The sequence below is a fragment of the Gadus chalcogrammus genome, chromosome 10 (genome assembly GCF_026213295.1).
Source record: "Gadus chalcogrammus isolate NIFS_2021 chromosome 10, NIFS_Gcha_1.0, whole genome shotgun sequence".
Classification (NCBI taxonomy): Eukaryota; Metazoa; Chordata; class Actinopteri; order Gadiformes; family Gadidae; genus Gadus; species Gadus chalcogrammus.
The window spans coordinates 21,657,927-21,675,042 of NC_079421.1; the positions used below are offsets into that span (position 1 = coordinate 21,657,927).

At 48.4% G+C, this 17,116-nt stretch overlaps 1 protein-coding gene across 1 annotated transcript in view; it reads left to right on the forward strand.

Moving 5' to 3' along the window:
• diaph2 (diaphanous-related formin 2) overlaps positions 1-17,116 on the forward strand; it is a 378,439-nt gene that overhangs the window by 98,388 nt on the left and 262,935 nt on the right. Inside the window, 1 exon segment of the mRNA XM_056600149.1 lies at positions 2,224-2,244. Coding sequence (XP_056456124.1) covers positions 2,224-2,244 — 21 coding nt within the window.

Consider the following 17,116-nt stretch of genomic DNA (forward strand, 5'->3'; position numbering starts at 1 on the left):
TCTCCATCATCTCTCACTGCCTCTCTCTCTGTCTCCGTCTCCGTCTCTGTCTCTGTCTCTCTCTCTCTCTCTCTGTGCATGATCAGCTGCCTCTCTCCATCATCTCTCACTGCCTCTCTCTCTGTCTCTGTCTCCGTCTCTGTCTCCGTCTCTGTCTCTCTCTCTGTGCATGCTCTCTCGTTCTGTTTCTCTGATAGATGTGTGCCAGTGTTATTAAAATGCCACAGCAGGTCTTCCACGCTAATGCAATCATTAATTATTTTGAGTGTGCTGACAAACGTGCCCGCTTCCTGGCGTCTTGTCATTGATGGGTTCCCTTTCCAACGTGCAGTGCTGTTCAGGGAAGGTGTGACGGCCGGAACCAGTCAGCAGAATACATTGATATTTCCTCCGTTTCATTTAATTGTATTTTCATTGGCGAGATAGGCAACTATATTTGCACTGAGACCGGATCGTCCCCTAGAGAGTGCAGCTCAGTTTGGGGCATTTAATACATCTGAATATAAATGTTCAGTTTGATTTAATTAATTACCACACTATGAATGGCTTTGTTTGACACTTGCATGTGACAAAATCGGCTATGTCTTTCTAAGTGTATTTTCAGTCTGTTTATGCTTCTTTGTAACAATACACCAACATGCTCATTAGCATCTTGCATGAGGCAATACCTCAACAGCCTTTCTAATGATTACATCGCCTGGGTTCATTCTCACAGGCTCTGACTGGAGTTTTGCCACCTTGTTAGTTAGAACAAGGTGTTGCATTGCCGAATAAAATAAAAAATGTGATGTTAGCGTATGTTTTTCCCACAAGCGCCTACCTGACTGCTAATTAAATGTAACATATCTGCTCATTATCATAATCAAGAAAGTATGGAATGACAAAACAAAACAAGGTATTTTATTGGCACCATTGTTACTTCAAGGTACACACAAGGTGAAAGTCCCAAAATAAGAAGTGTGTGTGTGCGTGTGTTAATTTGCATTTGTTTGTTAATTTGCATGTGTGTGTTAATTTGCATGTGTGTGTGTGCAGTGCATTCACCGGAGGCTACAGCGGCTTGATTGATGCAGGGTTAAAGGGGAGCGAGCGAGTGAAGCCAATGGCACATTACTAGCTCGCTTTCTGTCTGCCACAAACCTCTGTGAGAGGAACAAAGACATGAAGTTAAACCTCAAATGGCCGCTGAATGATGAAGCTCTGGCGGCAGTAAAAAATTCAAAAGGCGGAAAGATTAATAGTGAACTGTCCAGCAAGAGGGAGAGGAGGAGACGGATAGGTGGTTGGGAGGAAAGATTAAAGATAAATTAAAGAGAGGTGGGGGCGACGCAATGGGAGACGTTTACTTTAGATAATCAACGGCCATTTTCTTTGAACCATGCAGTGTGAAGAAGTACTCTGTGGCATAGTAGAATACATTTCTTTGGCAGGCAGGCAGGCAGGCAGGCAGGCAGGCAGGCAGGCAGGCAGGCAGGCAGGCAGGCAGGCAGGCAGACACACACACACACACACACACACACACACACACTCCCACTGTGATACAAGCACCACCGTTGCGGCGATAAAGAATAGGAGCCTAACGCTATTGACACATAACAGGGTTACCGTCGTCCAGGTGACCCGCTGGCTCCCGGAGCCCCGCGGTGGCGTCGTAACCCAAATGTGACGCCTTCACAGCGGGGAAAGCTGATTGGTCAGAGCGTAGGTGGGATGTCCGGTCTGGGCAGCCCACGCGGTCAACAAGGAACGCTGTTTGTTTCGTAACGGAGACGAATGCCCACCCATGAGTGATGGCCGAGGACACATTCTCTCCCCTCGCTTGGGAAGAATCTACTAAGCTACCTTCTTTGTTGTTATTTCTTCTCCTTTACAGCATTGTGCGCTTTTTGCTAATTTCCATTAAGAAATATCCCTGCTATTGTTTACCCATTTTCCTTTCCCTCTACAAATGAACTGCCAGATGTTGAACGCTGATGCAGTTGGATCCCCCTGCAGAGCCCCAACGCTGGCGCGTTTGTTTTAAAGAATAAATCAAGAAATTACTTAAAAATCTCCTGTTATCCGATTAAAGTATCCTGGCGTGCCAGCGTGCGGGGGGGGGGGGGGGGGGCGTTACCTTAATGCTTCTGTGTGTGTACTGTGGACACGAGTCTCTGGCCTACTAATGATTGTGTCTTTTTGCACATTAACTCCCCCCCCCTCTCCGCTGACCGCTGCATGCAGATAACTGGGAGCAAAGTTGCGGTAAGTCGCTCTTTATTTATTCGGCCTCCGTGCCTTGTTCTTCCAATGTATCATGCCTCCCCCCTTTTTACTCTCTCTCTCCCTTACCCCTCCCTCCCCCCTCTCCCTTATTGCCCCTCCCTCCTCTCCTGGCTGCTCCTCCTTCCCCCTCCCCCCCCCCCCATCTTGAGGATATGCTGCTGTGTATGTGTATGTTCGAGAATGCAGAAGCGGTGTCATTATGGCTCGGACGGTTTCCTTTTGACCCCCTTAGCCTGATACTGCTAATAGCTGTAATTAAAAATAATTAAAAATAATGCCATAAAATACATTTTGGGCCAAATGAATGCCAACCCTTTCCGACAAAGGGTTTAGAAATGATGCATCAGGAAAATAAACTAGCAAGTTCTTTGTTGGGTTTGTCTGTTTTTCTTTTGAAAAAGGGATTGTTGTGGAATACCTATTAGCATTTGAATGGTGAACTGGCAACAATGAGCATCAGTTTATGCACAAATTACGGTTATCTGCAATCTAATCTGTTTAGTGAAATGTTTTGCCTCATAACTGAATTGTACTATGATCATTTTGTCTGTGGAATAGCGCTCTTATAGAAAATATATCACTTAATATGGCTTTGGGTGTTTATACACACACGAACAACAACGCACACTAACACCAATGCTTGCACACACACACACGCACAAAAACATACACACACTGTACAGTCTTACAGCAGGAGATATAAACTGCGTGTTTTTCTGATAGATATTTGCCCGCTTTAATTCAGTGGCTTCTTTCAAGGCTTCTGAATTTGAATGCGTAGTCAACATCTCCATATCTGTTCTGAAACATTAAGGCATGTCATCTCACAAATGGATGCCCTTGTTTTTGTTTTTGCTGGCAATTCTCTTTCCCTCTCTCTGGTTTGCAAAAGGCCCAGTAATCTTTATAAATATACACTGTCAACAGATTGCCAATATTTCTTCATTTCTCTACACTGTAATGCGGCAATTGCAGATTTGCTCTGTCAACTCCTCACAAAGAAACACCCTATTGCCTTTTGTAAATAGCTGGGCACGGTTTTTTGAGGGGCTTTCAGGAAGAAAACGAATGGGGGCGGGGGGGGAAGGAAAACCCTCGGTTATTGCCTTGTGCAGAGGCTGAATTGTCACCAATAATGGTGTTCCATTGCTCTGCGAGCTTCTCCTTAGGATTAAGAGAACTGTAAAGCTTAACGGGAACAGGGACAAGCTAAAGCAGCACTCTGTGACCTGGCCCCGTGACCGGCTGCAGACCCAGACAAACCTGCAGCTTTCAGGCACTTTACAGGGAGCCATTTTGTATCGATTGCTTTTCCTCCGTCTTTGTCCGTCGGTACTTTTGTGCTTTGTTATGTCTGCAGAAAGAGCCGGTTTGGGCTCTGAGTGTGGTGGCGGACGCCGGGAGCTCCCGATCTGCTGCGCTGGTCACATTGTGCCGGGTAAATGGAATATGACAGAGTCCACCCCGCTTGTATCATGGCCACTCATCCGAGATGCGGGGACCTACTTTCAGAAGTTCGCCAAACCGTGTCAGAAAGGTGTCGGCAGACAAACCCCGGTGGTTACCCAGAAGTTTTTTCCCCCAACTTAAGTGGAGCGAGCGAGCGTTCAGCCCGACCCCGGTGACCCCGGAGGCGGTCCGGGCCGCCGTGTCTCCCGCCCCTCGCTGAGACGCGGCGAGCTGTCAGCCTCTCCGACAAGAGAAGGCTCTTGTGAGGAGCGGCAGAGGCAGAGGGAGGGCGCTTAGTCCGGGTTAGCCGCCACTCGTCCGGAGCGCGTCCGTCCGGCTCACCGCGCGGCCGGCGGATTCCCATTTTCGCGCTGTCAGCGCCGCCGGGGTTTTCACACGGCCGCCGGAGGAAGGGTGTTGCTGGGGACCGTCTGGGGGGAGCTCGGCCACGCCCACGGCCCGGTCCGGGCCAGGGGATCCCCACGGCGCCGTGTGAAGGAGCTGTAATTGGGTCGGAGCGACGCTCCCTCTCCTCCGCCCTCTCCACCTCCACGACCGCGCCGGAGAGGACGGGGGGACCCCGAGGGGACCCCGAAGGGAATGGGGGGACCTAGGGCTGCTTGATTATTGAAATCACGATTATTCAAAGGATTATTTTTGAGTTTGAAATCATGTTGTATTTATTCAGCATGTCTCTCCCAAAAAACCCTTTGGAACTGAGAACTATGATATTTAGCTTTAAAAAAATACACAAAATGGTCAAAAAATGGTTAAAAAACTTGATTATGTTAATTATTTGATCGTTTGACACAAAAATCTAAATCGCGATCAGAATTCGATTAATCGCCCGGCCGTAGGAGGACCCGAGGGGACGGTCCTCCTGGCAGGCTGAGGCAGCGATCGGTGCCGGTGTGACGGGCTCCTGACTCCCTGGTAAAGACTCTGCGGTGTCGTGTCGGAAGCTGGCGTTCCTATCCCAGCTGCCGGAGGGATAGGCAGCGGTCGGCGGCTTGGAGCCAGCGGCTACGCCTTGGTGCTGCTTCTTGTGTAAATCACATCACACCGATGCATGCGTTATCTACAGTGTTGACAGCGCCGTACTGTTACCATAGCAACTCGTTAGTGTTTGCCTCTTTGGTTTGTTTAGGTTTTTGCCGAAGACGCCCAGACATGCACGGACCATAAACAAAAGCAATATAACGTAATTAGGGAAAATTTAAATGATCAACCTCATTTTCACACGACCTGCGTGCACAGAACTGAACATCCCTCACTTTCTGATCACCGTTAAGAAACATTTTCTCCAAGTTGTGAACCACAACCAAGAAGATTTCATCAAGGTTTGAGTTTTCCTAGCATAAAAGGAAGGGCAGCAGAGCACAGGTGTTATCAGACTGAAAATAAACTGGCAGTCACCAAATAGTTCATAATTTTTATGTTTGGTTCAGTGGCCGGCGCTAACAATGACGAGTTCAAACCTTGATACATCTCCTTCAAAGTCCTTTCATACAGCCTTGAAATCCTTGATATCTACCCTAAAAAGGCACATGTTTTATTCATGTGTCAAATCCCTGCATGCCTATAGCCCTTCTAGCCTAGAGGTGAACTCTTCCTATATGGTGTAGGCTCCCTTTAGATGGGCCTCAGAGGTGTGGGGGGGGGGGGGGGGGGGGGGGGGGGGGGGGGGGGGGGGGGGGGGGGGGGGGGGGGGGGGGGGGGGGGGGGGGGGGGGGGGGGGGGGGGGGGGGGGGGGGGGGGGGGGGTTGGAGGGAGAGGGAGAGAAGGGGGAGGTAGAGGGAGAGAAAGGGGAAACAAGATGGCATGTCAGACAGGTGGAGTTGGGAAAACAGAACATCCGACACAGACGGAAACTAAAAAGTAGAAAAAAAAAAGGAAATAAATACGACATCTGTCTCTTGTTCCATTCCTGACTCTCCTTCACTGGGATTTAAGCTCACAAAAGGAAGGAATAACACTGTGACAGACATTTTGTTTCCAACATGCCAGTAAACTGGGTGGTGTGTGTTGAGCACATCTCGTGTGCCCCACGTCCTTGGTGATATAAAGGAGGAGCGATGGCAAATAAATCAATGGCATGTGCCTCACATTCCCATTCTCTGGTATTCGCCGTGGATTGATGCTTGAATCAGGATCAAGGTTGCCGGCTCCAGGAGTGCCTTTCGGAATAGTTTGTGTTTAATTAGTTGAAAGGATTTCTCTGGTTTATCTGGTAAACATTTCAGGTGATTATGATGATTATATGTGTGCAGTTTGAGAGTCGGTAGGCCCTATACATAAATATAATTATTTTTATATATATATATATATATATATATATATATGATTGCTGTGGGAGAAGGTTGGACTCTGACCCACCCACAGCCCCCCGCTACAGAAGGACTCCTGCCTTTGTACTCTATAGACTCGGTCTCATGGTTGACTGCGGCTGAACTCTGCGTGGTTATCTGTCATTCATGTTGCGGTGCCTATTGAAATATAAACAATGGAAAAATCTGTCTGGCAGAACCAGTTCGATGTTTGGTAGTAGATGTTAAATGCTTTGTAATGCTTCTCAGCCGTTGCTTCAGCCTCCTGGACTGTCCTTCTGTTTAGGAGCACCAGAGTTGCTGATAGCATTGCTCCACACAGAGGGGGAGTTTTGCCTTTTTCCTCCACCAGGGAACAATCAGTCAGCCAGGTGCTTACGGCTCAGACAGGTAACCAAAGGAAAAGACACCGAGATCGAAGGGAAAGACAGATCTAGTTTTGTTTGGGTTCTTGCGCTCCTTAAACCTGTATTAACACTTTGGCGTGTAAGCCGATTCCATTGCGGCTAGCTCCTGCATTCAATTGAAGTTGCACGTCAAGCACTAATTCAGGAATGTCGAGTGGGATGTGATTGATTCATTATTTATCCTGCAGACTGCAGATTCTTTATTTATTTATAAACATACATTGCAGCGCTCTAAAAATCCGGTGAGCTCATATTGGATTTGGAAAGGCGAGGAGATTTGAATAATAGTGCATCACAATTGAATCAAGCAGCATTGTGCAAGAGTACCCATTTCTCCTCATAAACCTTGATATTACCAACTGTTTCCACTCCCAGGTTTAAAAAGAAGGATTATTTTTAAATGTAGAAAACTGACGAATTTCCCTTTAATAACCTGCCCAGCCTTGCTCACTGCTTTTTAAATTGAAACCGTTTTCTTTATTTACTCGTGTTTTCATGCAGTGATGAACAACTATATGATGTGTATCCATTAGACCTGCATTAAGGAGTCTGCAACTCGTATATAACGTACATGGCTTTTCTAACTTTGTGGTTTGTTTGACCTAAAGAAGGAGCAAAGTTTTAACTTTCTGTACAACGAGTGATACTTCTTATATTTTTTTCATTCTTTCTTTTGTTCTTTCGGTCTTTGGTGTATCCTTTCTTCACCCCTCCACCCCCTTTCTCCCTCCCTCCCTCCCTCCCTCCCTCCCTCCCTCCCTCCCTCCCCAGTCGCCTCCCTCCATCCTTTCTTGCCCCCTCCCTCCCTCAGTCCTTCACTCCATCCTTCCATGACGCATGTCTTTTTAAAGGCAGGAACAATCTGGCCTCTCCTATCAAACAGTGGCGTCTTTCATTATGTTGAAGGGAAGATGAAAGGACAGAGTGGTCACGGTGCGCCGCGCTGGGATCTAACAGAAGGACTATGGCATGGCTTTAAAGTGTGTCTGTCTGACTCGGGCGTGGATCAGCGTCCTCCTTGCATGGTGTAAACAGCCCCCTGTCTTCCCTCCCTGCCCGTTTCCTCGTGGCTCTGAGCCGTGCATTAGGTTCCCCGGTTATTACCGCCAAGCTTTGTGTTCAGAAACACGTTTTTGATGAAAGAAATTTTTTTGTTTTTTGTCCTGTTTTATTTATTCTGTTTTTTTTTTTTTTATAATAATGTGTAGCTGTAGTGGCAATGCATGCACACACACACACACACACACACACACACACACACACACACACACACACACACACACACACACACACACACACACACACACACACACACACACACACACACACACACATATTGTATCTGACATACCGGTAATGGGGCTTGTGAACGGCGTCCCCGCTCCCGGTAACACATCTCTCCCCCCCGCTCAGTCACACACTCTCCGGCTCTGTCAGCATTGCTCGGCACGACGGGGGGGTCCTGAAGGCCGCATTAGGCCCCATAAAGTTTATGGCATATTTTTACAACCTGCCTCTCTGTATGCGTCCACCATCGCATCTGCTTTAACTGTTCACACAGCTGTGAAATTCTGCCTTTCTCCACGTTTTATAGCGGCCCGCTCCTTTGAGTTCTTCATTTGCTCCCCTCGCTTTCTGATTCCCGTGCGCCTCCTCACACACACACACACACACGCGCTCGCGCACCCGCTCACGTCAACACGCGCGCGTACCCGTGCACGTCGCCACACATGTACATCGACACACGTGTCGTGCACGCATGTTCACAAATGCAAACACACAAACGCACATGCATAGAGAGCAAAACGGAGCAAAAATGGTGCGGAAATCGCCTGCCTCTATAAAGCGTTCCACTGACAATGTGTGCAGTGTGTTCAGATTCATACGAGCATCTCATCACTCCTCCACATTGTTTTTATTACCATATTACCGCTGCGCCGTCCGTCTCCACAATGACTGACAATATGTGGACCTGGTCAGCAGTGAAAGGCTAATCATCTCCTCTCCACACCCCATTCACGCATGTTCTGAATGAGTCGGGGGCACACAGGGGGCTGCTTCAGACATCCAGTCCTCGCCCGCTCTTCCTCCTCTCAGCCAGAGAGAGACGGGGGGACGCTCGGGTCAACGTGAGAGGAAACCCGATTGTTCTAGCCGTGCGGCTGTGAAAGAGACACATTGACGGCCCCCTGTAATCCCCTCTACTCAAGCAGTAAGCCCGGAAGGGCCTCTGGGAGCGCCCTGCTCCGAGCCAGCCAGTCCACTCAGCACAACACACTGCTAACGAGGTTGTCCTCCTCGCCGTCTGGCTGCAGCAGGGCTCGTATACCGCGGTCATACTCAGACGCACCGGAGTAGAGCCGAATAATCGCCTCATCAACGGCCAGCCTCACTCGTCGATTCCCCCGACAGATCCCTCCCCCTGTAATGATTGGTCATATGATCAAGGCCGGATCGCTCGCTGTGTTATCGTCTGGCTTGCACTTCCCTGTTATGGGCGCCCAGGGGAGATGTGTCCCCGTTTAAACATGGCAGCTTTCAAGTTTTATCCCTTTTCCGATTGTCTGTCCTCCGTCGTTCTCTGGCCGGCTTCGTGGTGTGCTAACGGAGAATAGACGAGGGGTCGGGTCCGTCATCACGCTTATTTACAACGTTATTAACGCGTTTGATGCCAAGTTCATCTGCCTTGGTGAGGCTGATGCACACTCACAAACAAAGAGGCTGGTCATCGTTGCTTCTGGTCAAATACCAGGCTACAGAGCCTGCATGTGTTGTAGTACCAAAGGCCACCACTTGGGGGCAGTGGACGCCCGTTGAAAGAGCCGCTCGCCGCAGTACAAATGGGCCTGAAAAGTGACATTGTTGCTGTGGAATTGACCTAATGGGATCCTCTCAGCCCTCACAGCACACCACTATGTCTGCCGCTAATGCCATTTGTAAGAAGCCTGATCCTTAGCCAGAAGAAGATGTGTGAAATGCCTCAACTGCATTCAAATACTTCTGCTTCCTCGGATCAATAGCTCTACCTTCCACTTACCAGACAGACGGGGCGGGGCCGAAGACAACGCGGTTCTCTCTGTCATCTTCTGCCTATTTTCTGGAGCCGCACCCTGTTGACATGGGGGAAGATGGCGAGACGGGAGCCTTTGGGCCGTCCTTTAGACGCTTCCCTCGCTCATCAAGGGGCCGGAGAGGCAGCGTGCGTTACCTCACGTCGCTATTGACGAGGCCTCCACTATGGGCCATAATTTTATGCAATCAGCCCTGAATAATTTAGCAGGCTGGCGCCACCGGGATGAACCTCGGCGGTCCCTAGCTAGCAACACATCGGTCGCGCTTGGAGAACCGCGCCGTTTAAATCGGCATCTTTTCATCTTTGCAGCATTCCCCGCTCCTCGTTTTGCTTCATCGCGCCCACAGAGTCGGACCACACAGGACACACCCAGCATGTACGTTCCTCTGACTGCAACGCAGACTACAGGACATACCCGGGCCCCTTCACAACGTACTCTGGCCCCTTCTCAACATACCCGGGCCCCGGCTCAACAAATCCTACAATATACCCGTGCCCCTTCACTACATCCTTTCACCTCATACCCGGGCCCCTTCACTTCATACCTTCACAACATACCCGGGCCCCATTGCAACATATCCGACAACATACCAAGGAGCCATCACCGCATACCTGGACCCCTTCCCAGGAGCCGTTCCTCCTCTTGTGGGGGTGCGGTGACACCCTGGGCTGTGGGGGACACGGACTCCAGGGCCGATGTGTGTCGTGGCGACTGACCGGTCAGGGATATTGCCTGGATTGCACAGGATGTGTCATCACCTTATGCATAAAGCAATGAGGCATCGCTGATGTCCTGTATGTGTTGTCCTTCCTCTCTCCTTCCCCCACCGCGGCACCACTCCGCTCAGCTACCATTGCACTCCCATTCCACATCCATTTTTAAACACAGCCGTATGGCGGTCTTGTTTTTCCTTTTATTATCCGTGTTTTAGTGTGTCGGAAAGAAATGTGGGGAAAACATTTCTATCTCTTTTACCTGATGTTCTGACACAGGTTAGATGGGCTCTATGGCCCCATCAGCGGATGTTAAAACCGTATCCAGCACTGCTTTAGAATGGGGCCAATTACTGGATATTGGCCCGAGGGTGATTTGATGGCGGACGTATGGTGTACCAGCGGGGCTGTCCTTGATGTGGGCTATGGAACCAGCAGGGGGTTCGACATCCAATCACATTGAGAGATAGGTGACCCCTCTCTTTATGTACTGAGTGGTCTTGAGAGAATGTCTTTTCTCTCCCTTGACTGATTGGGTATTGAACGCCATCTTTGAACCCGAGGAGCTCCCCTTGAATCGCCGACACGTGTACACCGAGGAAGCGATGTGGGAACAATGAGACCACAGGATGTGTACTGCAGTAATGATATAATTATTTAGGAAGACAAGCGGTAAATCGGCCGTCGTGTGCAAAGAGGATTTTTTTCTGCGTTGTTGTTCCCGTGTCACATTCTTCATGTTTGGTTTCAGTTAGCTGTCTTCCCCTCCAACGATCTCGCTCCTGGTTTGTTGTCACCTCTCATGTCTCAGACTGAGGTAGAGGAGGAGGAGGAGGAGGAGGAATGTTCAACCGACAGAGAGGGAGACACACACACACACACACACAGAGAAAAGTTCCTCACAATCCCTGCAAGTATAACAATAAAAACAGGAGAAAGAACCGTCTTGATGTTATTATGCCGACATCATCTTCAGAGCCTCTGATATAATAAATGAACTAAGGGTTCTAAAATTGTCATTTGAATTATGCCTTTCATCTCCCCGCGGTTCTTACCGAAGCGGTTCAGCGCAAGTCTCTGCTGAATGTTTTTTCCCTCCCCTGTCCCTGTTTGCATTTCTGAACAAGCGCTATAACTGTAATGAATTCTATTATTTTAAAACCAATTACAGTTAGTTGGGAGCTTTTCCGCTGCTTCTGCCGGGGTCTCTGTGGAATAGTGTTGCTGCAGCAGTGTCGACCGCGCTCCAACCTGAACGCCTCCCCCCCCGCCCCCCCCGTCCCCCCCCCGTCCCCCCCCCTATACCACAGCCTGCTGATGGAGGCTGGGGTGGTGCTGCTGCTGTTGTTTCTCTGGCTCTCCCTGCTGCCCTGTCCTGCTGTATCTGACCTCACCGTGACCACGTTTAACACCCTAATAATCCTAACAATGCGCCGATGTTTTGTTTCTGTGGGTTGTACCGAATGACCTTTTGGAATCTATTTAGATGTATATAAAGAGGTGTTGTTGTGAAATCGGTTTGCAGAGGATGTGTTTTGCTTCTTTAAAGATGCAATTCACAGGGAGGTTTTGTGTTGGTGCTATGTGTTTTATGGAAATTTAGTCAAAGAGGATTCCTTTATTATTATTCTGTAATAAGCATTTATGTAGTAATCACCACATGTCTAATTCATGCAACAAAAACAATGTAGCCTATATGTGCATGAATCATCATTATTAAATGGATTCGCGATGAACATGAATAATACAATTCACTCAATAATGCAATGAACAGCCGTGGTGAGAAAATATCAATAAAGATAAATGAAGAATTTTTCATTGAAATGACAAGAGGTAATGAAGGTGCATACAAGGTCCTACCTACCATTCCCTCCACTCGTCTTATGGTCTTTAATGAACTGGCTGTATTGGAAAGGTGGTTAATTTATTTTAATTTTTCCTTTTCCCCATTGCAGTGGATGTATTCAATGCTTCATTGTGTGTTTCACCCTCACTGCGGTCCACACGGTGCTCTTTGTTCATAGTAATTATATTACCAAAGACTTGTACAGACACTTATAGATAGCATTACCGTGTTTTCTTTTCAACTTCCTCCCATTATTGCCTTTTCTAAGCATGGGCCTAATTGGATCGGGCCGGCTTGCTCTGCCAGTGTTTCGGGATAGAAAATCATGCCCAATGTAATTCTTTAATTCTTAATTCATTATTTATATATATATATAGAGAGAGAAAGAAAGCAAGCAAGTTCGGAGGAATATGGTTCTTCCAAAATGTTTTCTACAAGGCCAGCAAGTTTCACATTTATTTCACTCTTTCGCCCTAGCAAAACAAGCGCACACACACACACACACACACACACACACACACACACACACACACACACACACACACACACACACACACACACACACACACACACACACACACACACACACACACACACACACACACACACAGTTCCACGCATGCCCAGTGCAGGCGTGCGATAATGTGAGAGACACACGTTTACTCATTAAGCCAGTCTGCCCTAAAGATTGATTTATAGTTTATTTAATAAGCTGGAAGGTTACCTCAAAGCAGATTTTCTCCATAATTGACCAATTTCAGCGTTGTTCGATAAGCATTCATCTCAAGCTGAGTGGTGGTGGTGTTTTCTCTCTCCCCCCCTCCCTCCCTCCCTCCAGCTCGGACGTTCCCAGTTACCAACCATGTGACCGCCTTGATTATGCATTGGAAGAGATACCGACGTTCCCAGTTACCACCCATGTGACCGTCTTGATTATGCGCTGGGAGAGATACGGGTCGTTCGATGTCCCACTAACCCAGGACACAATGGCAGCGGTATTAGTCAACATCTCAGAGCGCGCCGCTAATTGGCTTACTTTGCCCAGCAGCTGTCTGCTATTAAGGCCCTTTGTTCCAGATGTTATCTCATTAGCATGGCATTGATCATGCTAACGGCTGAAGGAGAGATGACTGGTCTGCATTAATGCGACCCTCCCGGCCCGGCTCCCAGGGCTCAGCCCGCCGCCGTTCACCCGTCGTTATGTTTGCTTTAAAGGTTAAGAACGGCCGCCATTTTCCCCCCCATTAACGGAGAGTCGAGTCTGGAATGGCGGCGAGCGAAAGAGAGAGAGAAGAGAAATGACTCATAAAGGAGGAGTGCTGCTCGCACGCTCCGAATGAGAGCGATTTGCGGATGAACCCGCATATTAGAAGCATTCAGTGCGCGTAGTCATTAGGCGAATGCCCGCGTACACAGTCCTCCATCTCTAGAATGTGTTGCTGCAGCCGTAGCGCAAATGGGCTGGTACCACGAAGGGATGGAATCAAGGTTGGAATGGAGCCTTTCCCTCGGTCAAATATTACAGTCCACTTTGGGGGTGAAGGCTGTCATCTGGTCAGTTAACTTGTTTGTGGAAGCACGGCTTTAGGAGGGCTATGGTGCTGCAAGGATTTCCCCCTAAAAAGGTTTGGTGCTAATAAGGTGTGTGTAATGAGGGCTGATGTGCGCAACTGCACATTTCTGATGTGCATGTGCAAGGGGCTGATGTGCACATGCACGTGAGACACTTCATTTTGTCATTATTGTTAGCGCAAACACAGTTTTCAGTCTGTTTGATTCGTTACTTTTCCTCTTTTTGCATCCCAAATTACTATCAGCCATTCACAAGCTATTGCTACCTACAATATCCTCACACGCTTTAAATCCTTCTACAGCAGAACCCTGTTTTGCTGTCAATATTCCTTGTCAATATTTCCCAATGACATTAATGACAATGCAGCAATTAAGGGGGTGCACCTATTATACATATCTTTCAGAACACAACAAATAGCATTCTTGGCAGCCACATCATGTGCAATTGTAAAGTATTATTCTGCATGGCTGATTGCAGTGGCAGTCATCCGGTGAAGCACTGCACTGTTCTGAGCTCTATCCTTCAAAAATAGTCCTTTGAAACTCAGTATTTAGATTAGATGGCGTTCTGGTATTCAGTGTTCGCATTCCCCCCCCTCTTCTCCAACAAAAAGTGTTTCACCAGAGACGGGGCGAGCGAGCAGTGAGACAGTGAGAGCGAAAGAGAGAGAGCAGGGGAGGGAGAAGAGGGAGATATGGGACGAGAGAGAGAGAGAGAGAGGGGGAGAGAGGGAGAGAGAAGAGGGAGATATGGGATGAGAGAGGGAGAGACAGGGAGAGAGAGAGAGAGAGTAATAAAGAAGGAGGGATCTCAGGGCGGAGGGAAGCAGTAGGAGAGAAAACCAGTAGACGGGGAGCAGTGAACTGTCTTACTGCACCCTCCTCCAGCCTGTTCCGCCCTCTCAGCGTTGGGTGCGCTTTAACCGATGCCGACAAGCACAATTCTCCCTTTACCCCCAGCGTAAAGCTACCTTCTGGACCGTCACGTGCTTCCCCCCTCCCTGCTCCGTCTGTCTCCCCCCCTCCCCCCTCCCTCCCCCGTAAGCCCCTATTGTATTCCAACAACGGGGCCGTGTGTATTTATTTATTTTCCAACTTTGCAAGTCTTGCCCAGCCCCACCCCTCTGCCGCACCCCCCCCCCCCCCGACTCCAACGTGTAGTAAAACAAGCGCGCTTAATTGCATCCTTAGCCACACTTCTCGGTGTTGTTTTTGTTGTTGCTCTCGGGGCCCGAGAGAGAGGCACTCCAAGGCCTAATGAAAACGGGAGAGGCAACAGTTTAATTAACGCACTCGCCGCGCGGTGAAGGGGAGATCGTTTTTATTCGGAGCCCCCTAATAAATTTCCCATCAGTTTGTTATTAACGTCGGCGGTTTTAAACTGAACGGGGGGAAAGCGGCTTAACGCCAGGCGGCGCCTTCAGCGTGACGGACAAGTGTTTGTTTCTCTGTTCGGGGGAAGAAGAGACGGCTCCATCTACGGCATACCATTATCTGTGGGTGTTGGGGTGTGTGGGGGTGTGTGTGTTTGCGCGCGCGTGTGTGTGTGTGCGCTGTTTTATGTAAATCCTCACTCAAGATGGCAGTCATTTTTCTTAACCACGAGCGTTCCCCTTTTTTTTTTAAGCACCCTGATTTCTCAGGCAGAATAATCATAGCTGACGGCGTTAACGACCCCCATCAGGCGCCATCAAAGCGCTGGGTGGCTCGCCGTGGCCGGCCGCCGTCGCCGTGGAGCGCCGAGCGCATCAAACGATCAAATGAGCCCGTTCTGTCATCCCCCCTCATCCCCTGATCGGAGCAAACCATCTCATCGATTAAGGCGGTCCATTTGTTGGCTCTGTGTGTGTGTGTGTGTGTGTGTGTGTGTGTGTGTGTGTGTGTGTGTGTGTGTGCGTGTGCGTGTGTTGTGTGTCTCTGCTTGGTGGAGCTGTGTCCAAACAGAGGAAGATGTCGTTGGACTCACGGTCATTAGAAGGGATGCTCTGATGGGATTCTGACATGCATAACCCCTTCCTGAGTCCTGGCTGTCGATGCGATCGGCCCTCCCCCCCCCCCCACCCACCCCAGGCAGAAGGGCCCATTTGGAGCCATCCTAATGTGATATGAAAGGAACATAATGATGTGTCTGGCCTGGTTATTTGCCTTTGTTCACAAAACACTTCTCTGGGTTATTGCGTTTTTCGCTCGGAGGGCTTGATCACCCGCATTAGGGTGGATGTAAATGGGAGTCAATAAATTACCCACTGATTAAGGATGGTGCCCTTGCTTCAGGTGTGGGCACCATTTTCCATGCACGGTTTAGTGCAAGCCTTTTCTGAGTGTGCCGGTTTAATCACTCCAGTCCCTCCTACTGTCTGCCAGCCGCCCATACTTCACCTCCACGCACCTTGTGCCTGGAGCCTGACGGTTGATGAAGGTGCCAATGTCTTTGGGAGTCAAATAGCGGGGGTTTCAAAACAGGGACTCCCCCGTTGAGCTCCTGGAGCTGACGGAGGGGAGATAATTAGGGCCGGGAAACAGAGGCGAGCGAGCACTTCAAAGATCCTCGGCACATGCCAATTGTTCTCCTTCCTCTGTTACTACTGTTGCTGGAACGGCAGGTTTTTGCATACGTATTTAACACACACACACACACACACACACACACACACACACACACACACACACACACACACACACACACACACACACACATAAACACTCTCTACAAAGGCTTTCTTCATCTGCATGGCCGGATACATTTCAGGTTAGCAACGTTGACCTTACTGTGTCTTTCTTTAAACAGTGTTTTTCTTCAATGACATGCTCAGTCAGGCTTCCAAGCCACAACACAACTCTTTTATAGTGTTCCCCGATGCAGCAAATGTGAGATGTTGAACGTGTAAATATCTAAACATGTTGGGGAAAAACAATGTAGGGTAGTAATTATGCGAATTTTAAATCTGAAGAAAACGGAACCAAGCACTTCAATCCATACCTGTAACAACTATTATATTGTAAGGGACCTACTGCCAAACATTGAGTTTTTGTAATTGCTTTTTTTTTCCTTTTAATCAATGGGATGAGTTTTGCTAGATACACAATTACCCAGACATGTTTTGAGAAACAAGGGGGGTTTCTACTAGAACGAAAAGAAAGAAAACGTAATTGTTTCCATTTTACACATCTTAACATTTTGTCTAAACGAGCCCTCCTTCCCCAATTACCCCTTCCCCAAAACTGTTAACATAAGTACTACATTGCTTTTAGTTGCTCAAGCAGGAACATGCTAATTGTGTTTCAAGGCCCCTTTTAAAGCCTTCAAAAGTTAAGTTATCTGAAAGTGATTCAAACCTGCCATTTCTTTAAGAATAAACAATTGTTTTTCTGTATTTTTGTATTCATAAATAGAGCTCCGGATTTATTCTCAATCTTTGTTTGTGTGAACGTTGTCCTTTGTTAACACAACAGGTGGCTTCAG